This window comes from Plectropomus leopardus, chromosome 1, assembly GCF_026936395.1.
Source record: "Plectropomus leopardus strain MGB_pleo_1.0 chromosome 1, ASM2693639v1, whole genome shotgun sequence".
Taxonomy (NCBI): Eukaryota; Metazoa; Chordata; class Actinopteri; order Perciformes; family Serranidae; genus Plectropomus; species Plectropomus leopardus.
In genome coordinates, this window is record NC_142176.1 from 10,357,438 (window position 1) to 10,384,978 (window position 27,541).

At 40.0% G+C, this 27,541-nt stretch overlaps 1 protein-coding gene across 1 annotated transcript in view; it reads right to left on the reverse strand.

The window, feature by feature from the left end:
• Positions 1-1,078: 1,078 nt before the first annotated feature.
• The window catches only part of trip4 (thyroid hormone receptor interactor 4), a 102,660-nt gene continuing 76,197 nt past the window's right edge, over positions 1,079-27,541 (reverse strand). Inside the window, exon 13 of the mRNA XM_042486641.2 lies at positions 1,079-1,455. Coding sequence (XP_042342575.2) covers positions 1,391-1,455 — 65 coding nt within the window. The 3' untranslated portion in view covers positions 1,079-1,390. The remainder of the gene's footprint in view (positions 1,456-27,541) is intronic.

Genomic DNA, 27,541 nt, shown 5'->3' on the forward strand with positions numbered 1-27,541 from the left:
TAGCAGTATGATTTTATCTCGTCTTGCTTTTGCATCTCCAGTTTGATGACTTATTTGTGTTGTTCACTGTGCCCCTCCCCCTAGCTACACACACACACAATCCACACACGTGACTGAAAAAGACCAATTTCCATGAAATCATTAGTTACCTCCCTATGAAATAGTTTGCACTGTTAGTGGCGGAGTCCGCCATTCTGGTGCTGGATTCAAATGACATGCACCTGAAATGAAAAGGAGAGAAGACAGTTTAGACTGGAAATATCCCTGCGTCAAAAGAACCCAAGGGTTTACATCACCTAATTCACGTAGTGCTGCAGGTACAGGATCGTAGGTGAAATGCCACCCAATAAGTCCAGGTTGAGTAATAATAATAATAACCCCACAAGTCTGAGAGCTTATTAGACGGTGGTTTACACTCCTTTGAGGCAGGAATTTACAACTCTAAAATCGTGCCAGCAATAATTCTCCCCTCCCACTAAATGCTTGTGAGGTAAACAACAGAATTAGCACAATGCTTGACTTTATACACTTCAGGGTATGGAATGTGCACATGCATGTATTTGATTAGTCTAAACAGTGTGTTGCTGGGTGACGTTGGATTACGCTGATGAGCCAGGATCAACATTTTTGCTTGACAACCCTGCATTGTTTGCTCTGGAGTCCTCTGCGTCATCCCCACCACCATCACCCCCACTACCCCCTCCTGCTGTGGCAATGAAATGGTCTCATTGAAATGAATGAGAAGGCTTTGTTTTTTAATGCAGCCCTATTGTTGGTCTAAATGTGGCTTGAGGTGCAAGAAGGGTGAGACAGGCCTGCGTCTGATGAGGAGGAGAGAGGGACGGCATTTCTCTTCAGGTTTTTAGATTGTTGACTAAAAATGAGGCTGAAATAATTTTGTCGCTGTTGTCTCATAAAACCTGATAAGCAACAAAATTTAGTAGATTCTAGCTGATCTCGTGTGCAAATTACTGCACATTTTCAAAAAAATGCCATGCATAGTTAAAATGAAAGATTTTTTTTCATTTTAACAGGTAAAATTTTAATTTGGAAAAAAAAAGAGAGCCATAAATGAAACTTGAAGATATATATATTTTTTTATTTCTGCAAACAATCAAAATTCAGAAATCAGAAATAAAGCAGAATGTAGAAATTTGTCAGAATGATTATGTGTGTATGTACTGCATATTTTTAAGCAATATTCCTCATGTAAAATGCAAATACAACCGATCAAAAACATGAGCTGATGCTGATAATGTGTCAGCGCTGTTAACTGTTGACAGAATATCAGGACAACCCAGTGCAGAATGAAGCCATTTTTTGGAAAACATAATTTGCCATGTTCCCGAGGGATCAGGCTGTTTTTCCTCCTCATCGTCTCCTCCTAACGTCACTCTGCAGCTGATGGGACCAGCCCCTTCTTGGCACCCTGGTGGTAATGACTCTCCAGCTTCCCTGTGAGAGAAAGGGGGGTGAAAGGGAAGGGTGGGAGGGGAGAGAAGAGGAAGGGATGAATCAAAACAGCATCAAAGGGACAGTGACCTTTCAGAGCGCTCAAGGCCTGCTGATTAGAGGCGGCCTCGGATAGACAGCAGAGAGAGAGAGAGAAAGGAGAGATGAGGTAAAAGGCCAATGAGATCCTTAATTCCACTGCAAAGAGCGATTAGACCACAGCCTTTGTTGGCAGCACAATAAGATGTCTTAAATCTCTTATATAGATTTACATTCAGTGTAATCCCATGGCAACAAAGACATACAAATGATGACGATATCTGCTGTTAATTAAAAACTGGCATGAACAGTAAATTGGCTGTCCTTTAACTTATGACCAATGTTATCACAAAATCTTGTGCAAATCTGTGAATACATTTGAATGTCAGCTGACTTTTTGTTATAGGCCTCTCCCATAACAAAACCCCCTTTTAGCCATTGGCATGAACACAAACACACACGACCTCCATGCCAAAATTCAGCCCTTAACCCTTTGTCGCTGCCAAAGGGTTAAGGCCAAATGTGGACCGGCCAACCAGCTGAGCCAGCTACAGGGCTGATGGTCACAGCTAAAAATGCAGACTTGTACTGAGCTAAAAGTAAATGCACAGTGTGATGTAATTAAGTTGTATGCATTAAATACATACAATAATACAACAGCATAATTCAGGCATGCAAAGCTGTCATTACACTCACACATGCAGTAATTAAGAGCCTCAAATGTTATTTGAAAAATACCAATGAGCAGAAACTGTTTGACTGTTGTGACTGTGGTAGACAGCATTGGTCAAAGGTAGCAGCAGCATAGAGGACATCAGCATAATCCCATGTAGATAGTACAGTGGATGGTATACTGCTCTTTCTTTAAAGGAGACAAATGCTTGGGTATCTGTATAAAAATTTAATTTGAGTTTAAGGTTCTGAGAAAGATGTTCAGCCTCTGTTTTTGTTGGGCATTCTGCAATCTCACCAAATTTCTACAATGCTGTACTGCATCTATTCAATTGCCAGTAAGAGTATGTACGTATCATAGTCGGGACATCAAAGCTCTGTGCTCTTGTTGAGTGTGTTGAAAGCATACACTTTATATTGAGTATAGAACAGGCTACAAATTACTAAGAAGCCTGATTTGCAGTACAGAACATGACATATAAGATGGTATCGTCTGCATAAAAATGCACACTGCAATGTTTAGTTGGAAAATAGATATTAATTATGCATAGATTAAAAAGCAGGGGGCCTAATATTGACATTTGTGGGACACCTTTAGCAACCAACTTGATTTAAAGCCACCGGCAACAACAGCCTCTAGCAGAAAGATGACTTGTACCAGGTGTAAATGGAAAAATCGAAACCAAAGGACAGTGCTATCAGTAGTAACTAATAAACATTACACTAAACAGTCGTTCCTCAGTGTACTCCACTGATGCATCCGAGGAATGTTAATGTCTGTGCATGTTTCTTGGCCTGCCAAGAATGTGAGCAGTCAAGGATTCTTTCATTAATCTCTTTGTTTTGATTTTGTAGCTGAGCCAGCAAACAGCACCTGCACAGACTTGCTGATTAGCAGACTGCCATAAAACAGTAGCCTCCATTGTTTTTAGAAACTCCACACTTTTAATTTATCGCTAACAGATTCATGTGAAGCTCAGAGGAGAATGTTTACAAAGACGAAAACAGCTGAGAATCTCAAAGAGGGATTTTATCAAGTTGCTATTTATATATATGCTTGTAGCTATGATGTGTAAACAAAACCTCTGCAGCCACTGACCGGAGCTGACCTCCTGATAAACTGTAACTGACACCTTTCTCTCTCAATACAGCATTCACAGCATCAATCAGATTTCAAATCCCCCCATTACAGCTCATTCTCAGAAACCATGCTCAGCTGCTTTGTCCTTTTCTGTGCAGAACAACCTCAGCTGGGTTTTGATAACCCGCGTTGACCCCATCCTTAACTGCAAGGCAAATAATAACCCTGTGTCTCTCTGCCAAACACAAGCCTCCTGCTTGTCAAACCACAGCATTAGCTGGCTGTTTTTTCCCCATGGCTGAGGCAGGGGGAAAAAATGATACAAGTGTGACAGACAGGGGTGGTGGTTGTCACTTGTGCTTTCTTTTCATGTTGTCACGTTATGGCTGAACTCTGTGGGTAGTAGCAGCATAAACAAGGTGTTTAGGAGAAGTGCTGTTTGCTCACCATTTCCAAGCCTGTCTGAATGGCTGTCAGTGTTTGTCTGTTCTGCCAGGAGCGAGTGCTGCTTAAGCATGGAAACACCTCTGGATTTTTTTTTGAGTGATTGCTGCCAAACAGTTATCCAGGATTGCTTTAATGATGAATAAACAGATATGCATTTTTCCTGATTCTTTTTGGGTGTTGTAAGAGTGAGAGCTGGAGTCAGTTTTGTGGAAAATTGGCTGAGGCAGTTTTTTTTTACCTGTCATGACATTATGTGTAATGTTGTGTATGAGCATATATGAATACAAACTGATTATAAGTCAAAGCAAGCAATGGCGAAATACACATTTAACAGTTATACTGTGTGTTACGCTATGTTAGTTGCTCATTGACCAGTGTAAACAAAAATGTGTATATTTACATGCATAATATAGTCATTTTTTGTGCTTATTCCAAAAATGACAATATTCCTACTAAGCTGTTTACAAGGATAATGATTCCATTACATGCAGCTATGCATACTCCGATTAAAGTGCCCTAAAATGTTGTTTATAGTGTGTATAATATAAAGAAGTAGAACATCATTTTTCTTCTTTGCATCAAAATGGCATTTTTTTGGACTCCCTCTTTCCTTCTTTCACATAAAAAAAGCACAGTGGAGACGTCAGATAGGTTGTACCACTACAACTATATATCTTTAACATTACAGTTACAGATGAAAATGACAACAGAAATAAACAAGTTTGATGATTTCACATATCTCCGCAATACAAAACAATTGCCAGTTTATACCCACAAGTGTTAACACAACGTGTCAGTGATTAGGTCTATATACCACACAAAAATGTTCAATGTTTTAAAAGATATGCAATATACACTTAAATTAGGAAAATGTGTGTTTCCTGACACATTAGCTGCAAAAATGATCTCTAGTGCTCTATTAGGAAAGGACCCATTCATTAAATTTTGAGCCACCTGGGAGCAGCACATCAAACTGTAAACACACAACACTGGCATATTATCACCTTATAAAGTTGTTTAACAGTTGCCTATTTACACTTTCAGCAGACCCGGAGCAACATCAGCATTTATTTTAAGTCATTGCCACCTGACAGATGTAAGTTCAGTATTTACTCTTGTTTTTGTCTCCAGCTCCTGAGGGAAATATCTGTCTCTTTAGCTGCTAAACACTCCACTATGTTCACCAGATAGTTGCTAACTGTGTCTGTTTGACATTAGGCCTAAGCGCTCAGCAGGTGGCTTACGGACAATTTTTCGAGCTTTTTCACTGAAACAGCTGACTGGTGTGGTTAAAACTGCTCAACAAGAGCGAAGAGGGAGAACCAAAGCAAAAACAACAAGCCAAAAGCATAAAAACAACAAGCTGAAAAACATTATAAAGCTCCATAAAGCTGAGAGAAACTACAGTCAGGTGATCATTATCTATAAGCAACCCCTTTCACACACAAGATAAGATAAGATCTCTGGGGAAATCGCTGTGTGGCAGTTGCAATACAAAGTGAGAAGAGTGCAAATATAACTAGTCTAAGATAACAATAAGATGCAAATCCGTAATATACACAATAAGTAATGCCAAAATTCATATTGACAGTATGGATTATAGAAATATATATAGTAGGGATCAGTCTTGGTGGGGTTGAATATAGATGCGTATGTGCAATATCTAATCTGGGGTATGGGTAGTGTGAAAGGCCATCCACACCAAGCACGATAACTATAACAATAACTATAAATATATTGCTTTAAAAATCTATCTAGCGCTATCTGTTAGTTACTGTATATAAATATTTTCATTTGGACTGTAGCTATAGTTATCATTCTTGGTGAGGACGGCTCTGAGAAGCACATGGTTAATACAGGAAAGTATAATGATACGAAATATCACCGGCTGTCTTTAAGAGGCTGTACTGGGCTGAGTGTTAAAGCTCCAGTGATGATATGGTATCATATCAAACTAGGAGACCTGAGGCATCCAGTGGTAGCAACATGCTTCTCAGGAAAGGAGGTAAATAACGATCGAAAGTTAAGCTAAATTTTGGTGATGGAAAAACTGCACAGCCATTTCACAGGGATCCTTTGACCTCTGACCTCAATATATTTGAATGAAAATGTGTTTGGTTGCTACCCATGACTCTATGATAGTCTCATGCAGTTTATTGCTGTCATTTGATTTCTAATCAAGACAATGTAATAAGAATTGCTATACCTTGTCAATATGTACTTTAAAACTGATTTGTATCGCAAAATAAGGGAATTTACAACTTGATCACCTATTGAAATTCTGCAATTAATCTTTATTAAAAACATTAATTGTTTGACTGCCGTAATATTCATATCTGTACATTAGCGGTGCAGATATAAATAGTGAAATGTTTGTTTTACCTTGTTTAACTTTGTTGTTCGTAGCTGTTATGTGTATTTCTGTGTTTGCACACTGAGATAAAAAAATGAAAAAATATAATTCCTTGCATATGTAATCACATATTTGGCCATTGAGTTTAATGTGATGTCTATTTAAAAAAGGGTTAAGGTTAATCACTGTAGTTGGACTGCTTTCTTGGTGTTTTGTGTGCGCCTGAATAAAGCCAAAGTAACAGTTAATTGTCTTGTCAGTTCTGTCACCATGGCAACTTAAGTGTATTACCGCCGGTTAAATGGACTGAATGTTGGAAACCACTTAGTATTTTTTTCCAGTGCAGCAAAACGATGTGAGGAGTGTCCTTTAGGCAAATTTCCTCAATTCATTAAAATGCATCTTAAAGTGAAACATGGAGAAATGACGAGGTGTGGTGCAACCGACCTCGAACAGACAAGGACAACAACAGCAAAGAGTGAAATTATGTGGGCCTTGTTGTCACGTCTGTCAGAGGGAGAATTCTCTGGTTGTATGAACGAGTCAGACTCATTATATTCGCCAGGAAAGTCAATCCGGCAACGGTACATATTCCTCGGGTGAAGGCGACTTTTGTTAATGGCTCCGGAGCTGCTGAGCTGTCGCATTTCAGAGTAGGTGCTGCGGAGCCGAGAGAGCTGGAGGGAACGCAAGTATAAGTGGAGGGAGGGGGGGTGGAGTGAAGGAGTGGGTGGAAAAAACAGAGAGACAGCAAAAATGAGACAGAAGGGATGAGGAGAGGGAGGGAGGGGTGGTGGGAGAAAAGGATACAGATAGGACAGCAGGAGAGGTAGAGAGAGGGAGAAATAGAAAGGCTGGCCCATCGATTGGCTGAGATAATTTCCCATTGATTGCTGCACTGTTTGGAGATTGCTGGAGAAAGGTTTATTGCCCACATGCTGCAGCTGGGGAGGAGGCCATAAAATAAGCACAGGTTGTCTGCAGAGGGCTGGCTCTCCATCATTGCGGCCGTAAAACACACTCCTGAACACACACTCCGCCACACAGACGCTCATACATACACTGGATACTTGGCTTACATATTCTCAAATATGACTGCATATTCCCATTACACATAATGGGAGAATGCAGCTCATCGCTGATGGAAAGAGCTCTCATATAATCCCTTGAAAAGCCAGGGGCAGTAGTGCAAAGAGTATTTATTAGACTGAAATAGAGGTCCATTGACATCCTCCCTGACATCAATAACACACAGGCCCATCAGCTTCCTTGCAGTAATAATCACAAGAATAATTGGCTGCTTGCTGTTTCTCTTTCTACGAGAGGAACTGCCTACGCACTGAAGAATAAAAAAAAAGGCTTAATTTTGAATTCTATCTTTTTATTGCACACCGGTCCCAATGCACCTGGATAATAAACCCAGAACAGCTATGCATATACACTTTAACCACATGTTGATGCAGCCTCTGATGGCACACTTTGACACGAGGAAAATTACTTCATGCCTACAAATGATGACACAGAAAAAGGGGCGAAGTTAAAAGTGGAGCAGCTGCAGCTCTGGGATTGAATGTAACACCTTCTACAGTATCTGCTACATTGATTCCCACTGGGCTCCCACAATAACCAATTCAGAGTCTATCACAAGAACACTGCCTGCCGAGTGAAAAAGAACTTTAGAGTGAAAAAGCTTTAACAATCTCAGACTAAATGGCAGGATTTCATGGTTTGAATTCAAACATGGTGTCGAGGAACAGAGGGGAAGCGTATACTGAATTCCATGAGTGCATTTTACACAGCTGCAGTTTATATAATATGAAGTTATATTAGTGGTCTGGTAGATATATCTGCTTATTTCTGTCAACAATTTCTGTCAACAAATCTTACAAATCAACCAAAAATCGATAATAGGCGGGTTTCAATTAACCCTCAAATTGCACAAATTATAAAAATATAAAGTAAGCCTGATGGAAATGCGTCGGTTTCGAAAAAAAACAAACAAACTCATTTATCGAAAAAAAGTTTTTACATTCAAATGAGGTGGTATTTCAGGTGATTCAAAAAGGCCATATTTTGCAAAACTGCTGGAAACACTGTTTTTTGCTTTTCGAGGTCACATGATACTCTGGCTATGTGTTTGTCGGTAGGAACTGGCTCCCTCAGGCATGATGCAGCAGGCTCTACAAGAGCTGTTACTGCATCACATAACTCTTCGAATTCCTCTTTGAAAGTTGTGGACAATCACCTCCCAGAAACCCCTTATACGTGGCCGCTCCTACATATCAGGGACTTTCCACTCCATTATCGCTCGCATAACACGCCTACGTCACCTTTGATTGGAAATAATGACGGCTAGTGTGCTGGCCGCAATAGAAATAAAGCTGCTAATGTTCTGAACATCCGTCACCATGCTTCTTGGAGTGTTTTCCGACAACTTGCAATTGTGACATTAATGACATTTCAAAATTATCACTCACGTTTTGTGTAAATCTGTAATATTAATCTGTAATATTTCTGTATCTCTCAGCACTTTGTGACTTCCCTACACTGTCTATTGAGAGAACCAATCCTTTAACACATCGTTAAAAACTGGTCGCAACTGTGTAGTTTAATTTTTAAACAATGTTAAAAGTTTACATCTGTGAGTTTGTGTAGAGCTTGACCCTAAATCATTACACTAGCTAACTTGCTCATAATGTCAATACTGATGTTTGGGTTTGTTTAGGTTTAATGTTAATGCTACTGTACTAATACCATTGCTTGTTAGCAAGTGGACAATTGCCCCTTTGGTAAGAAAACACAAAGTGTTGTAAAGCTGATGGATGTCAAGATATTTTAATGGATACATAAAAGCTTGCTGGTGGCACTAAAAGCAAAAGTCAGGAAATCACCCAAGTCATTAGTGATCCTGCTCTGGGCACCACAAATGTCTGTACAACATTTCATGGCAACCCAACTAATAGTTGAATAGTTAATATTTGTCAGCAAAGTCAATAATTGGGGATAGCTGCTGCTGTGGATTAATTTACATTGGGTTCAATATTTAATATTTATAGCACAGAGTTGGTGTATATTGGACTTGAACTACAGTGTCTATGCTCATTGAAATAAATGCAATGTGTGGCTCACTGATGTGTTTTTAATACTTTTGGACAATAATGGAGCTCAATGGCACAGAGGACTAATCTGTATCAGGCTTCACAGGCTGCACCTGCTGTTGGTGGGATCAACTTACTGTTCATTCTGCTCTTTTCATGGGATTTGTTTGCAATAACAGAAATATCTTCAGTCTGATCCTTAAACACGTAAAAAGAATTTAGTGCACCTGTGTTAACAATACTTGCAGCCACCAATACAGATAAAATGAAATCACACGTGGCAGTTGTATTTCCCATATTTCAGAAAAGCACGACTGGTCCAGCAGTTTTGAAGATCAAGTGAAAGGGCTCGCTGTTCATGATAAATCTAATAGGTTTTTTAAAAAGGCTTCAGTCTGACTTCAGCTGAGCAACACTGCCCTTCTATCTCCTTTTTCTTATCTGGCCTCAGCTTAGTACACCTCCAGCTGAAGTCATTCTGTACGTGAAACCCAGCCGACAGCCTGGAGCACTGCAGGAAAGTGGATGTGTACAAAACTCTCAGTAGCCAGGGGAGAACAGCGAGAGAGGAGGGGAAAAACTGCCTGAATTCCCATCTTGCTGTTAGTCACACCTAATTTACATTCCCTTCCTGTGCTGCCGAGCTGGTGAATTTACAAGTGGATAGAGAAGGTGCTGTTTGAGACTTGCGTTGGCATGCTGTTTGCAAGGGGTTAGGGAGACGCATGAACCATGCTCCCCACTGCAGAGAAAACAGTCTCTCTCCATCTCGTGGTCCAAACCTCCCCGCCTGAAGCTGTTTTCACAGACACTGAAGGGCTGTAATGGCTGAGTGATTTCTCCAACCAACAGCACAGCGTTGAGCCGGTTTAGTCACGCACATGACAGTTCGTCACAACTCGCTAGAGAACCAGTGTCTGACAAGTCGAGGACAGCAAAGGTGGAGCTGGTTGGTGGGTGGATGTGGAGCAGCGAGGACATGGTGAAGGCTGGTTTTTATCACTGCTCCCAAAGTGCTCCTGTGCAAAGCAGAACTCACCTGCTTACTCTTCACTGGTTTTCCTTTTTTTGATTTTTTATGGTACTTTGATATTATATGCAGTCTTGGATTGATAGGATTATTTTTAACATTATTTAGAAAAAAAATACTGCTTACAATGTGTGAAATGTATTTTATGTGCAATACTCGCTCAGTGCTCCACAATAATCCGCCCACACCTCACCATGAGGGTTAACTGATTTAACAGCTTTCTTTCCACTTAAAAACCTACAGTTGACTGTTAAGTTTATTGGCAACACTTTAAGACCTCTATTTAGTATTCATAAGCAGTATAAACATTATCATCTAGCTGTAATCACTAAGTGTTTATTCATGTATTTGTCAACAACTATAGCGCCTACTGTGCACACCCATAAGTGGAGGCTGGTGTGTAAACAGACAGCTGAACACAGTTGTAATAATATAAACATGACTTCATGGGAGAAGTAATCATTGCTGACTAATATTGTACATGACTAAACACTTAAAAATGTCCTTACATCTGCTTACGTCTATATTAAAGTGTGCCACTGTCAATTAAATGTGTGTATCTGGCTCATAAATGCTAAATGAAGGGACTGTTACCAGTTCATTGCTAATGCCTTCATAGCAATCTAAAGCACCTTTCAAACTGCAACACAGGAATGTCGTGCTATTTTTCCACCTCGCCAATCTGTATAAAAGGCATACGATCGGGGAGTGAGATGACAGAGTTATCTCGTCTTTAAGCTGGCAGTGGCGGTGGTAATATCAACTAGATGTCACAGCTGGCAGGATGGGAATATGGGGTATAAACCATAAGTTTCATATAGATAATAATAATCAGATAATTTATCGGTTCTTTGGACAACGATATGACATTTTTTGATGTCACAAAGTCTACTACGATATGATTTCGAGTCAATTCAGGGATGCCAACCTTTATCCGCCCGGTAATAGGCCACTAGCACTGTTTGAATGTTTAGGAAGATGGTGAGCTCGGACAGAAATGGTGAGAAAGATATGCCGTGGGAATTTAAAAATAAGGCGATGATGACAGTAATCAATGTTTTCACTCTGCAGCAATGATATTAGAGTGTTCACCGAATCAATACATCGATCAAGATCGACTCCCAGATGGGATGTTACCCAACGCTAGGAGGTTTAAAAAGCAGCTAGCAGAAGTTAGCAGCTAGCTCAAAGAAGAAGCAGCAACCGTAAATGTGTGCAAATAAGGGAGACAAGAGCAGCTTTTACAGAGAGATTGCACATTATGGCCGCAACCAAGTCCCATCTTTATATCACCCCTGCACATGACGCCAAATGATGGCCGCATCATTCCGCTACTGTGTGTGATTACACACTGCATTACAGCGTCCCATGATCAAAGGAGGCATGACGGGCGTAACGTTCAACACACGAGCATCTGCCTCTAGTGTGACATGTATTATATGCTTCTGCAGTGCTTCATGAACAATAACAAAGGCATAACACCGGCATGCTATCTAAAATCACAAACTGAGCTGGCAGTATTGTGTGTAAGAAAGCAAAGCCGGTGTAATGAAAGGTCCTTGTTGTGGCCCTAGAGCAGGATCTCTGTGTAAAAGGGCTCCAGAGTTAAACTGGATTATTAGCATATCCAGGATTTTACTACAGTAAAGCAAACGTTCATTAAACTGTGGTGGCAGTAAACTGTATACTCTAATCAGATCACATGTCAGGGAACAGAAGTTGCACAATACATTTTTTTTGTCTAGAGCTGCTACATTTGTAGTTGGGTTGAAAAGCTTAATTTTTTTGTAGGGGAAATTGTTGGTGCAAGATTTCAATAAACAGGATATATATATCTTGCTGGTACCAAAAGTGTTAAGGTTTCTGTATTCCCTGGTGTGTGTTTAGTACCAGCTGAACGACCCTGGTTCAAAAACATTGGGTGGAGGTGAAAGTGAGAAAAGTCAACAAATTGCTGCATCTTTCCTGGCTTTTGATTCTCATATCAGTCTCACGTTTCCTGCCTCTTCTCTGAAGGCACCATCACAGCACAGAGGCACAAGTAGCAATGTGAGGAATTTGGAGGGAAAAAAATAAATGTGCAAAGCGTTGGAGCTCTGCCCATTTTCTCTTCCAACACGCACTTGGCTTGCTGCTGCAGAAAGCGAGCGTGACTGTCAGATTGTCAGTTTCTGAAAGTTTCAAAATTGAGTGATGAAGACCTCCAGCTGACCAAAGCAGGATTTTCAGCCTTCAGACTGTGGGAACAGCACTTTGTGTTTGACGTATATATGTTGGCCCAAGAGGAGACGGAGTGAAACTTATATCTGGAGGGTTAGCAGTTCAAACACCCTGACAAGCAGGCAAAATCTGGACCGATCCTTTACAAGTTCAGTGTTTAAGGGCTTCCAGTTGGAGGTATAAACTTCAACTGCTTATTGACAGTTAACATAAGACTTTAGTACGGGGATACTCAACTTGCTTTGCTTAGGAGCATTTTTTGAAAAAAATGACAGGAGGCCAGGGGCCAGTCGCAGCAGCCCCACACATGTTTTTAGGATTTCAGGACATTTCTGGGAATTTAACACATTTCTTGGATTTTAGCACATTTTTAGGACATTTTTCTAGGATTTCAGGACTTTTCTAGGATTTCAGGACCTTTGTAGGATTTTAGCATGTTTCTCAGGATTTTAGCATGTTTCTCAGATTTCAAGACATTTCTAGGATTTCAGAATGTTTCTAGGATTTTAGGTCTTTTCTAGGATTTCAGGACATTTCTACGATTTTGGGATGTTTCTAGGATTTAGAACATTAGGATAAACAATCTATTTTGATGCTGTTTTATGCACTCTGGCAAGCTATGTATGCTAAAAGTAGAGGAAAAAATCCCAGTGTGGATCACTTTATTTTTTATTGTGAATTAGAAAGTGGTTTGGGGGGCAGATTTGCCCCCCAGTTCTTAAGTTGAGTATCAATGTTTTAGTTGTTCTGGTTGACTCCCAAATGCCTCAGTAAATATGAGCCAAACTAAAATGCAAATTGAGGCAGAGGGAGAAGTGGAGCCTGCAAAATGTTTACATGTTTTGTATATAATGGATGAGTTCCTACACAATGGAGCTGAACAACACACAGATTGTGATTATTTCGTGGGAAAGAAGCCTGTTGGCGGTAATCAATCCAATTGTGTGAGCTTGAGCTGGGAGTTAGACAATGGTGTCACACACTATACGTATTGATTGCATGCTGCAGGCGATGCTGGGTGTAAAAATAAATGCATCAGCCTACATTTAACGGGACTGTGGTTCCAAAACGTTTGAGGACTTGGTCGATGATCATTACTTAGCCCTCTGTTGACTTCCTGGTTTAAACATTTTTCTCAAATCATAGTCACTTTATGTTTTTTTACACGCAACAACACAAACTCAATGCTCAGACCTGATGTCATGGCTCCCATCTGTGGTAACTTGGCTCTAGCTATTTCCTTCCCCTCCTACCCGACACTCACACCACAAACATGATAAACAACTTCCCAAAAGTCTCTTAATATCCTGTACAGCTGAACAACAAGGACGGCTCAGCTGATGTGTGAGCAGTTTGTCTGTCAGCCAAATATTGTTGGACACGACTAAATCCATTTGGAGCCATTGACTGTCAGCAGCCAATCAGATCCTGGCAAGGTTAGACTGAAAGTTTTTGCATCTATTCAGTCCGCTGGAAATAAATATTCCAAAAACAGCTCAGAGCCCAGGTCTGTCCTTTTAAGAAATGAATACTCATTATACAAAATAAAGCCTCTTTTAATAAACAGAGTTGCTCACAGTCTGAATTTGGGTTTTTGGCAAGACTAACTTTTGAAAGATTAAATGGCACTTTTATTCTATTGCTTATTAAAAGCTGAACTCTCAAGCACTTGGTCACTTTGACCAGTCACTTTGTTGACTAATGTTAGTAAACTGACAAGAACATAATGGCTGTCAGTTTGTTCACTTTATGCCCTTGTTAAACTTTTTTCTTATGGGCTAAATTAAAGTCCCCTCTGAAGATACATTTTAAAGTACAAAACTTGAAAATACTTTTTTTAACATGGTTTTCCAACATTATAGTTAAAAGTGGAAGTAGATGTAGTCTTTCTCTCTCATTGAGTAATTCTCTGGCCTCCGCTCTGATCTGCCTACTACTGCTGCTCACTTTCACAGCGCTAAACTAAGTATGGCTGTGGGAAGCTAGTGCTAAGATGACCGATGAAAGAGCAGTGCACATCAAGATGGCTAGTATTTGCATTAGAGGAAACATCAGAAAGATTCAGCCATACATGTTTGAGCCTCAGTCAAACAGAAGAAAAACAATTTTTTTTAGCATTTACCATGATCCCGTTATTGCCTCTTGGGAGCCGGAGTGGCCACCGTTAACTCAAACTGAATTAACATGTGCTTATATTTTAACCTGCAAAGTGTAAAGGTGCGTCAGTGGTTAATGTTGAATTTTAAATAAACTCAAGTTAAAGTCAGCTTCAGCTTTACGCGCTAATAAGGAGCACTGACTTTAGTTCATTTACTGGACAAAATGGTAACAAGTAAACATGACTGCAGGAAATCTTGCCGAACCTAATTTCAACATTAATTTTTTACAATGTCTAATATGATTTGTAGTGTTTATAGCATGGTTTTATAATTTGGTTAAATGTTTTGTATTTATGACAGAGACAGATTTTAGATTTTTTTTTCTGATGAAGTGAAATCAAATTAAATTTATAATCACAGCAGATTACTGAAGAACATGATATTTTTTATTGAAGCCACTTTTGGTGGGAAGTAACAGACGCACCAAACAAACAGTTCTGAACAAATAATGTAACAGAAGAGTTGATTCAGAGATTTTTTGCTCACATATCCGTTCTTGATTAATGCAAATAACCGAGCAGATGGGTGCTCCTTCTGGAAGCCATGTGTTACATGTCCTACTCTGTCATAGCACTATTGATGCCTGACCCTTTCTTCTGAAGAGGAAGGTTAGTTAAACATCACCAGTTTAAAGGAAACACTGGCTCTGGCGTCTCGAGTACAATTACTGGGAAACCCGTAATGACTGAGCTAGAGGGTCCATCAGTTACTGGGAGCTGCCTCAGCTGATGGTCTCGAAAGAGGAGAGCAGGGTTCCCTGCAGACACGAGTGGTTCTTGGAAATAAGAGCAGAGCCCCACAGTTTATCAATCACCTCTCTCGGATGCTCTCACAACAACCTGGTGGGCGCTGCAGAACAGTGTGTTATTAACAGGACTGGAGCTCAGCAGTGTTGATAAAGTATCACTGGAAATACTTCACATATTGTAACAGATTTCCTCTAATTATCTAGGGATATTTTGCAAATACAGCTCTGGATTTAACAACAATAGAGAATTAAATTCTCGTTTTTCATCACCTTGTTCTGCCTTTTGGAGTGAGATGTATCGAGGCAGTATGTGGTGTGAAATAAAGCACATGTTTTTATCATTTGTTCCTTTCAAGTAGACTGTATTGTCATGGCCACCGGGTTCTAATTTTCATTCACAACCTCACGGCGAAAACAGAGAAGTCAGCTGGAGACAACATGAGCGCTACAGAAGAAAATCAAATCAGTTCTGTGCTCTGTGTCACTTCTTGTTTAAAGCACGAATATATTGTAAGATCACGGGCAGGAACGCTCCGTGTGTTATGGATCTATTTAGCATTTCCCCACAGAACTGTGTCTGAGCATTAATGTTTTCCTTTGTCCTGACTCAGATCCCGCAGAACATAAAGACTCTGGGATGTTGCTTAAACAAATTCAATTTCTAATTCAGGATCCGACGACAGCCACAATTCTGGCTTTACGCTCGACTAGAGATAGACACAGTTGGTGAAGTGTTATTGTAATGCAGACAAAGCTTACGGCACTTTGGATTTTAAACCCTTCTGATACATAGACTGCAGAAAGCAACATTTCTGAAGTATCAAAACAGCTATAGTTTTGTTTTAAATGTTTACTTATACACATATTTAGGGTACATTCTTTGTATCAGACTTGAATAGCTTTAAACTTGTAACTGTTAGTAAGTTTAGCCAAGAAAGTACCATTAGCCTATAGAGGTAATCTATCTGCGTATTAATAAACTCAGAGATGACTCCAAAAGTGGACTCAGAGAAGATAACTCTGTTTTGAATTTCCATTTCCCTATATCACTATACTCCGTCATGTATTATCCATGAGGGCTCAGACTTCATTAGACCACACAGAGGATGTCAGAGGACGTACTACACTCTCGAAAAGCCAGTCTTGAACCAATTTGAACAAGTGAAATCTGTCCGAAATTTGCCACACATGTACTGCCCAGATAATGTTCCAAAGCTAAGAGCTGAAGTGTGAATTTTTATGTTTTTAATTGAGACTTTAAAAAGCAAAACCCTAAATGTAGCTGTAACAATCCACTTCTGTATTAAGAGGGTTGAACCTTTTTGTAATGAGAAGTAAATAATGCAGGTATTGCAAATAGAGTGGCACATAAAACGCAAACATTTATCTCATATTTAACTTATAGAAAGTGTTCAAGATTGCCAAAACATGCCAAACTCATAAAAGTCAGATTACTCTGCACCTCTTAATTTCATTTGAATTCTGAGAATCAAAATGTTTTTTATGGTTTTAGTTATCAAATGCTGTTAAATTTCAGCAGCAACACATCATGAAAATTAGTTAGTCCTTATCAATTTCAGCAATTGCCTAACTACAACATACAGTACGTTTACGTTAAAGAGCAACTTAGCAGCCAAAAGGATTATGACTCTTGTCTGATGGAAGCAAAAAAGGAATTAGTGTGATATTGTTATACATCTGACTCTGACATGAGAAATTGCTGTTTGCTTCCCTTGTTCTACAGATGGTTAACTCCAGTCAATAATTGTTGTCAGTTACAGTCAAAGGTGCAGGGTGAAAGATTTAGGGGGATATATTGGCTGAAATGGAATATAATATTCATTAATATGTCCTCGTTAGTCTATAATCACCTGAAAAATAAGAATCTTTGTGTTTTCATTACCTTATAATGAGCAGTTTATACCTACAAAGGGAGCAGGTCCTTGTCTATGGAGTCTGCCATGTTTCTTTTTTTCTTTTTATATTAAAAATTATTTTGTGGGCATTTGCTTCGATGGATCGGACAGCCGTAGATAGACAGGAATGGTGAGAGAAAGAGGGAATGACATGCAGTGAAGGACCACAGACTGGAATTAAACATGGGCCACTTTAAAGGACCAATTTGAGGCGTACACTCTCCCAGGTGAGCTAGAGGTCGCCCTGTCGGCAAAGTTTCTACGGTAGCCCAGAGCAAACAAAGCAAACACTTACTCTAAATAGGATTTTCATGTTTCCTGAAGGCCACCGTAGTTTCTTCAGTTGGTTGCAATGTGCAATCTCGTTGCTACATGCCACCACATCTTACATACTAGACCTTTAACGACTGTTCCCTGATCTTAGCTATGGCTGGGTATCATTTAAAAAAAAAATGATACCAGTACTAATACAAATATGCTTGAAGTGATACAGATACCAACATATTACCCATAATGTGAATGGAGTGATGTGAGCCATACTTATGGACATTTTGGTGGCATCCTGGCTGTGCCTGCTGTGTCAATACACAGCGCTCAACTCTGCACACATAGTGCCATGGCTAACTGTTGGCATCACATGGCTAACATTACCTAACAGTTATTAACAAGTTTAACGACAGAGTAAAGCCATTTCGTTGTCGGATTAAGTTTGTTGTGACTGTTTAATAGATGGATCATTTGAATGTTGGCAGCTGCTGATGTGTTAGCTTGTGCTAACTGCGCAGTTGTTGAGCTGACTGTTTGAGGAGATCGGCTCCAGAGACGACAGCGACAGAAAGATGCTATGTCACGCTATAAAATCAGATCCCTGGCACACAAAGGATCACGAGCAGGCATCGTTTCACTGGAGATGTTTTAAGTACTACTTGGTACTTGACTGTTTTGACTGATACCTTAAAGGTACTGATTACCGATATCCAGCCCTAACCAAACTGATTTGTGTCTAAACCTGAACAAAGCTGAACCACAGTGGAGTCAAATCAGAAAATGGCCTTATTTTTGCAACAGCTGTAACAGATTTGGAAAGCGCCTGAAAAATGATATCGTCCTGCTGAAAGGGACGACAATATGCTAATATGTGCTGTTATCAAGGTCAGTTACAAACAGTCTATTTTGCTGTTTAATTTGGAGGAGTTGTAAGAAAAAGTGTTTGTGTTCAGTATTTTTTAGATCTTAAGCACAGAAGTACAAACAAGTTAAATATCCAATTATGATGTTTGTTGATAGCTGCACATTTTGTGAGAAAAACTGCCAATCCTCTCTTCTCTGTAATCTTCTCAGCTGGTAAAACCTACTATTGTCAGTCTGCATGAAAATGCTGGTGATGAGATAATCTAGTATCCCAATCAGACTTCTCGCCACCCTCGAGGAAGCATTCAAAAGAGTGAAAATGAGGGCAGCCACCCAGAAGATGTTTTATTCTGTTCACATCAGCTTCTATAATATCTTCTTGTTAGAACAACGTGTTGTCACCAAAGTCCCAGCGACTCCAAACACTGTGAAAACCCAGTGACTGCGTGTTGTTTAAACAGCTGTCAAATCTCTGCATATTAGACAGGGAAGGTTTTCCTATGACAGAATTACAAAATGAGCTGCTAATTACACCCAGATAACAATGTTAATCCAACAGAGTGACACCAGTAACGACAGTGAAGAAATACTCAACTGGATTTAGGAGAAGCAGATATTTCTGAAAATTGCATTTGAAATTTAGGTGAGATTTTTCTTTTCATATCAAGTTCATTACAGTTGTAGCAGAAAGAATCAGGTGAGCATTTGATTGATCAAGTGACAGATAATGTATCTTTTTAAATCACTGATTGATAATTTAAGCCAGTTTCGACAACACAGTCTTACACCCATCTTGTCAAATACAGACGCTTGGTCAGTGGCCCATCATGTAAAAATATGACGCAGTGGGAACCCCTCCAACATCACTTATGAACTTTAAGGGAGGGAGTGTTGATTTACACCCGTTACATGCAACACTTTTCAAAATAAACTTTAGTCTTCAAAGGAAATGTAGAGTTCCTACTCATTAAATGCATACAGTCTTTGAAAAATTAACTGTAACTGTGTTGAATGTACTGTAACATACTTAGAATGAATTAAGTAAAATAAACCTGTTTGGGGTTTACTTTTGTAGTTGTCGCTAACAAAGACACATGGATAGATAATAAATAAAATACCTAAACTAAATTATAGTATATTATGTTAAAAAAATGTCATAATATAGTATGTGGAAAAACAGTCATACTAAAGCATGTTGAAAAAGCCTTAGTACACTATGTCGGAAAAAAAACACAGTAAAACATATTTTAAAAAAAACTGAAAAAAGTCAAAGTATAGTATGTTGGAAAAACGTCATAGTGTATTATATAAAAAAGGTCATGGTATAGTGTGTTGAAAAGACTCATAATATAATATGTCAAAAACACTGGAAAACCGTCATAGTATAGGATGTCAGAAAAAAAAGTCTTAAGTTAGTATGTTGAAAAAGTCATAGTACAGTATATGTCACATGCATAGTATGCTACACAGAAAAGCACACTGTGTTTTTATTAAACTAAATCGATTGTCTTTTGGTTTCATGTGGGAAGCATACAGCAAGCTCCCAGGAAAGTCCAGAGTTTGTTTGACCTGTCTGAATCCCATCCTGGCCGCCATATGGACAGTTTCTTTCTCTTTGTACTACGTAGTTGCTTGCAATGTCAAGAAATGCAGCTGCCCGGGACATCTCTGTGTTTGAAGCCAACAGGACACTGAATGATCATCAGGATTTGACAATTCGGGAGTGAGACCATGTTGGTTTTTAAGCTTTGTTAGGATTTCAAATTGGAATATTTGTAGGATTTCTTACATTTTCAAGATGAATAACTGAATATCTTTGGATTTTGGACCATTTGTCTAACAAAAAAGGCATCTGAACATGTTTACCTGGCTTTGGAAAACTATGATCGTACATTCATTTATTAAAAAAAACAGTAATTCTTGAAATCAATCATCAGATTAGGGGGTGTTGAAAGTAATGTTTAGTTGCAGCTCTGATTGCAATTTAAAAGATAGTATTTAACGTATTATCACAGTTTAGGATGACAGTTATAACCTAAAATACCAGGAAAATTAAATCTTTATTTAAAAAATGTTAAAAACGATCCTACAAGGACCACAATTACGCGCTCTTTATGCTTAATTATGGACAAATTGAGTGTGATGTGTTTCGTGTTGGCGTATCATCCCCGACACTACATTTCCATTTCTTACAATTCCATTTGCAATTCATCCTCGAGAGACAAGAAAACCTCTTGTCAGGCTACACACACTCGGGCGCAGAGGGCTTTAAAAAGCTACTTAAATCCTCAGTAGCCACAATGTCAAAGGGACAAAATATAAAGTGTAGCTCACTTTTTTTACAGCCGCGATGGGACTCTGAAAAGGTGAATGCAGCCATGTTATTAAAAAGGGTCCTTATAAAGCGGCTTCGGCCACATCTAATTAGAATGTAAATGTAGTGTGGGCTGTGGATGGATCACAGAGGATAGACATTGGCATTTAGATTATGCTGAGACTAGATTACTGATGACACTGTGTGTTGGTGAGATAGCCTTTTTGAGAGCAGCTTGGCAACTGACTAATTGTGTTTCACCACTAGCAATGTAGGCCGTCGCTGTTCTATCGCTGGTAATTAACAAGCGGGAGGGGAGAGGTACATTGTTGCGTGTGCACAATACAAACAATCCTCGACAAGAATAAAACACACACACACACGCAGGCACACACATGCAGGAGAATATGTGTTCAAATGCACACACTCAGAAAATCTTGCACCTCTTGTACCTTGTACTAGATTGAAAGAATGAAGCGCTTCTTTGCACTAAGCCCAGACTCGGTAGAAATCCTCTCACCTCCATACAATTCCTCACTGGGGGCATATGCCATGAACAAGGCAGCTGAGACCAAACAGAAAACCAAAGACAGAATGGAGACAGCGGAGAGGGAAGGAGAGGGGGAGAGAAACAGAGGAGAACAGAGCGGGAGGGTGAGTGCAGAAAGAGGGAGAGAGCAGAATGGAATAAATTGAAGCTGATCTGGTGCTCTGCATTCTGAGGAGGCTGGATTTGCATATCTGTGCAGCGGAGCAGAGGGAGAAATGTGTCGGTGCTGACAGCAAGCTGAATATCTTAAACCTCCGCTGACACCCCTGCAGGCACTCTCTCCTCACATACACCAATACACGGTGGAAGGAACACACTCACAAAAAAAAACACACACACACACACACACACACACTAGAGTTAAGGTCAGGAGATGGGAAGCTTTGTGCATTGCTTTGTTCCTGCATAGTGATGTACAGTAGTGCTTGTTGTTTAACAGTCAGCTCAAGTGCAAGACTCACCTCTGAGGGAAGGACCCCAGGAGGCCGTTCTCCGCTGCCACTCAGAGACATAACTATTCATATGTGTCTACTGTATGTGTACATGTGTATATATGTATATTTGTATGTCTTAATGCATATGGCTTGCTTCATAAATACTGTATGACAGCGCTTTTGGACTTAACAGCTACTCTCACATTTGCACTTCAAACGTTGGGCAAAAAGCCATTTGAAAATCAGACTCTGTTCTATTGGTGGGAGGTAAACCTACTACAGCAAATTTAGTTTAGCAAGGCCAACGACGTTTTCTTGTTTTCAGAGAAAGATGTGGAGATAAGTAAAACAAAACAACAAGCCTCGAAGAAAAAACAAGAAACCACTCTAACTGTGGATATTCTGTGTGATTATTATACCTTGCACCAACATGCATTGGGGATGCTCCTAATTTAACACTTAAAACAAGCAAACAAACAAAGAACTTGATTATTCAAATGCTGAATAAAGTAAACCTTTGAAACAATACACAGTTATTCAGTCACTGGAGTCTTGATGTTCTACATTTTAAGGAAATTATCTGATATGCTCTAAGTGTTAGATAAAATGATTGATTATCAGGTGTGTATGATAATGATATATTTTCAGCCAGCAGCCAGTTAGGTTAGCTTAAAATAAAGACTGTAAAAAAGGGGAAACTGCATGTCTGACTCTGCAACACAATCTGCCCACCAGCACCTCATAAGCTCACTATAATCATTGTATGTCATGTTTATTCTGTAAATAAAATGAAAATTATTTTTAAATGTTTTTGTGGGAAGCTATTATCTACTTTGTGATTTTCTTGGTCAGAAGTTCCCGTTGTCTCTGAGGGTTGCCTGATAACCTCGTGATTACAAAACTCCATGAATCACTGGGCTCAAAGAGAAATAGTCCCAACAGATAAACTGCAAATGATCGTTTTCACATCCCAGGTGTTTGTGCAGGTACAATGTGTTAACTGATGAGCATAACAGGTGACATATGTTACCTTTGGACAGAGGTAGGCTTCCCTCTGCCAGTGTTTATGCTAAGCTAAGCTAATTTAATCAGATGCTGGCTGTAGCTTTCTACTGTTTTCCCGCACATTTTTACTAATGGTTTTTCAAAACTTTCTATTGTGTTTTACCCCATTTCCAAGATTTTATTCAAGTGGTTCAAAATATAGCAATTATACAGCTTTAACCCCATATAAAGCAATAATGAGGCCTCCGGTGTGCGATGCCCAGTGACAGGTATTATAGCAAAAATGTAGCACAATATGGAATTAAATGCCTTTGTTTCTACAAATACAGCAGGTAATGTTATCTGGCTGGTTAGAGCAGGCGTGAAATATGTGGCGTTGTGGCAGTCTTTCAAAGCGCCTTTTGGTTGACTGAGTTTTTCCTTACCAAGGGAGGGTCCAAGGACAGAGGAATGTTGTATGCTGTAAAGCCCTCTGAGCCAGATTGGGATTTGTGAAAATGGACTTTATAAATAAAATTGACATGACTTGACCTGACTTGAGGCTTTATCTGATAAGCATAGCTAACCAGAGCTGTTTTCCCCACGCCGCCAATGTCAAACATTTTGGTGTAAAGCCAACATTAAGTTCGGCTAGGGTCTGCCTTTCTCTTGAGCCAGGTGTTGTAATAGTCGTTAGAAAGCCATATATTACTAAACACCAACTAGCTGTATCTCAACATACTAGTGATATTTCAAAGATCACGTAGCACAGCATAGGTTTTAAATTCGTATGATAAGAAACATATTTTGTATAACATTAGACATGTTTTGAGATTTTTTTTTAGTAAAAACAATGTAAATTGAAAACTTTTCCATAACATGTTGTTATTTCAAGTATTTCCAGGCCTGAACAACAAATTTCACAATTATCCAGGAAGTCAAAGACTGTGGGATCAGTGTTTATATTTAGCATACAGACGAGAGAGTGGTAATTTCAAAAATGCAATTTGCCAAAATATCCACATGTTCCTTATAAAAAGCTACATTTTGGGACTCTGCACAGTGGAAACAACAACAAAGACATCAGTGGAAACTTTGGCATTCAGAGTGTCTCTGTTAAAGGTATACAATAACGAAACTGGATCACTGGGAATCCAACAAAGTATGGCCTCATTTATGGATCTCTGATTTCTTCTCTGTGATTTATCTGACTAACTGCCACAAGAAGAGAGAAAACAACACAAAGAGGCTCTCATTATTGACTGTGAAGCTCTCAGAGAAATAACAGACATGTTAATGCAACCTGATAAATAATTTAGTAAACATTATACTGGAATAGTCTTACTGGAATATGCACAAATGTACAGTTCCTGCCTTGTTCAATATGACTGTTTCTTTCTGCAGGGTCCTTTCATCTTATGGGATATATATAGTATATATGGATTACATGACATCTGCAGAAAGCCAGCAGGAGGTCTTTGCAGTATGCTTCAAATATTTAAGATCCACAGTGGGGGGTGGAACAAAAACTCTGCCTCACATGTCTTAAACAAGCACGTGGTGAGGATGAATTCTTCTTTTTGACAGTCAAATCCAAAGACTTTGCCAGAGTATCTTCACGCCGTTTATCATAAAAGCCCAGAGGGGGGGTTTAATTTGGCAAGTTGTGTTCTTGCTCTGACATCAACAAGAATCGGGGGAACGCATTTTATTTGCCTGACATTGTCTAATAGCCACCATCATTTCTGATTAATCTTACACTGCTCAAGGATTTATCTATCTGTGTGCTCCATGTGGTGCTGCACAGCTCAATGGGGAGAGAGGAGCTCATACACTGCCAGGGTTACTGCTTCCACCCCCACTGCACATAATTCTTACTACTTTGGATAAAAGCCTGCGCCAAATGGTGTGTGTGAGTGTGTGTGTGGGTGAGAGAAGCAGCTCTAACAAAAATAATAACAGCTGTGGCTTTAAAATTGACCAGTCTTGTTTGTCGTATTTATTCCAACAAACGTTTAAGTGCCAAGTTTGCTCTCATTTTCAGGTTCTTGCTAAGGTGCTTGAGCACCCATGGTTAAGATTACGAGCAGCAAATATCAGAGGAACCTCTTGGGTCTGGTTAAGTAGCTCATTTAGCTCAAGGTTGAGTTAGCTCAAGGTTATGTTTGGGTCTCTGTTGGCCAGCTGTCTGCACGGTGAGAGTAGGAAAAATGCTGACGGGCCTGTCAAATGTCACAATATATCCTGTCTGCTGATGGGTGAGAGATACTGAGGGAAGAACGTGAATCTGTGAGAAACAGCACGTGTATGACAAAGTGTAAGTGCATGTAGTTATGTGTGTGTAAGTATAGCCCTTTCCTTAAAAAATAATTATTGTTTGGCTTTTCGCCTTTTTAGATAGGACAGTTTAAGTGTGAAAGGGGGAGAGATAGGTTACAACATACAGTAAAGAGTCTCTGGTTGAAATCAGACCTGTAGCCATGGACACAGCCTCCGTACATGAGGTTCCCGCTCTACAAGGTTAGCTACTGGGTGCCCCAGAGTGTAGCGCTTTTTATACAGAGATCGGGCTATAGAGCTGCTCCGAAATCTGCTCTTCATGCCACCTATGCATTTTTACATAGAACCAAACAATATCGGCATTATGCTGCTTAAGTGTGTGATTTTAGATAGCATGCTGGTATTACAGAGCCAAAAGAGGCATTTAACACAACAGCATCTGCCTCTAGTGTGACATATAACATCACGCATCAGCTTTATGAACAATAACAATAGCACAACATGGCAATAGCAATCATTTACTGTCCCGCAGTTCACACCAGGGGTGTATTTCTGCACGCCGGTCAGCGAGCATTTCTGCTCCTCTGCTCTTGTCTGATCACATGAAGAGCTCTGATTCTGTTTGCTTGTGTGTCTGTGTCAGTGTGTCTGTACGTGCGTGACAGTGCGTGTCTGAGTGTGTGCGGCCATGTTTCATTCATGATAATCAGATCATGTATATCGTGTCTAATAGATCCTTTATATTGTTCACGATAGTTTTCCTGACAGATTCACTCACGGCTCATGGAAAAAAATAGACCAGACACTGAAGCTATTGCTGCAGAACGTGAGCCTGTCGTAGAGCTCAAGGCTGCTGCGCATCCAGCGTGAACAGCCCGATTGCTCAACACGGGTGCCAAAAGGAAGTAGGCAGTGTTCCATGGAAAATTGGCGCACTTTGCAGCGCTTTCCCGTCCAGTGCGAACCCGACACTATATGGCGGCTGATCTCGTCCTCTGCTCGGAGGGTAAGGAGCTGCTAGACCTCATTGTTTTCCCACTTTGGGGATATTTAAGGCCTCTTAAGCCGCTAACTGCTGACGGCTGCTTTTTAAATTTCCCAAAGTGGGTTGCACGCTTATCATGTTGTCCAAATGTCTAACCCATCCTAACCGAAGTCCCATCTTGCTGGATGTCTTTGTTTTACAAACAACGTTTGGGTGCTGTTACTACCTCCAGTGGCAACTTGTCCCCTCCCCCCAAGTTTGCAATCATACCTTTCCACCAAAATTAGCAAGTGCAAGTGGGTTTTTTAAACATAGGTAAAGCCACTAAAAATGGGCTAATGACTTCTTTCCTATTGCCAGTAGAGCAGAGCAAAGCAGCGTACAGTTCTGTGGAGGACAAGTATGACTTTCTGTGTGTGTGTGTGTTTTTTTAAATAAATAGTGGTGACTACTGCAGAGTAATCTGATATAAGTGTGAATGCCGATTCTTAAAATGCCAAATGTTAGCAGGTTTTTCGTGCAGTAGAAAAGGGACTTTATATACAGAACAGCGAGGCGTCATAGCAGCACGATATTCTGGCCTTCAACAAGCAGTGTAAAAGTGGCTTATGTTAGGGAGGGGGGTAAGTAAAAGCATTGGAAGCAGTGGACAACCTCCTTGGCATGCCAGAGGCACAATGACATTGATCCAGCAGACCTCCCTCCATCAGTCTCCCTGACAGAGGTAACTGGATTGTTCATAAAAATGGAAATTGAGCCATGTTATTCTCATGCGCGCAGGCAGACAATTGGCGCACAAATGAATTCATCCAAAAATAAATGTAACCCGCACATGCACGGTGTGCAAGCTTGACAAAGACGCTTGTGCATATATATATGACTCATTAATATTACAGCAACTTCCAACAATTCAGGGAAACCTATAGCGGTTATTTGAACATAAACGTGCGCACACAAACACTTCCTCCACCAGTGCAACCCTCTGTTAGGCAAAAACAGATGCAGAGCAAATAAACAGAGGCAGCTGGGGGGAAGGGGGACGCAGGGTGAAGGAAGTAAAGCCCTTTCCTGATTAACAGTTTGCTGTCACGTGTGTTATGATAATACGTAAAGAGGCTAACATTTCAACGGTGCTCGGGTGGCTGTGGAGGTGGGTGGGGTTGATAATTACTGCAAATATGCCACAACATGCAATTACCTCTCTTATATGCATTGTTGTTGCGTTCTGTGTCACACGTTAATTACCCACAACCACTGCAGGCATGTGACAAACTCTCGCTGCACAGAGACCGAGTGCACTGAAGCCCTTTCATCATTATTTCAAAAGCTGTGGCAGGCATGGGTTACATGTTCATGTTTATTTTATCCCAAAGTTGTAGCAGATGATTTCTTTGTTTCTTTGTATAAATCATCGGCACATGAGTGGATTCGACGCTCTGCTTCAATTTTACTGTTTCATCGATGTGGACAAACTTAGAAATCATCATCTCTAAAAATAGCCTGATACTTAATCAATTTAGCTCACCCACTGTTTGTCTCCATCAGCAGTGAAGCAGGCTTAGCTGTGCGGCAGCAGATGCTATTGATTTTTCTTTTTTTTTGAAGAGTGGGGGTGGGGATGCACAGAGGAGGTATGGCCAATGATGGA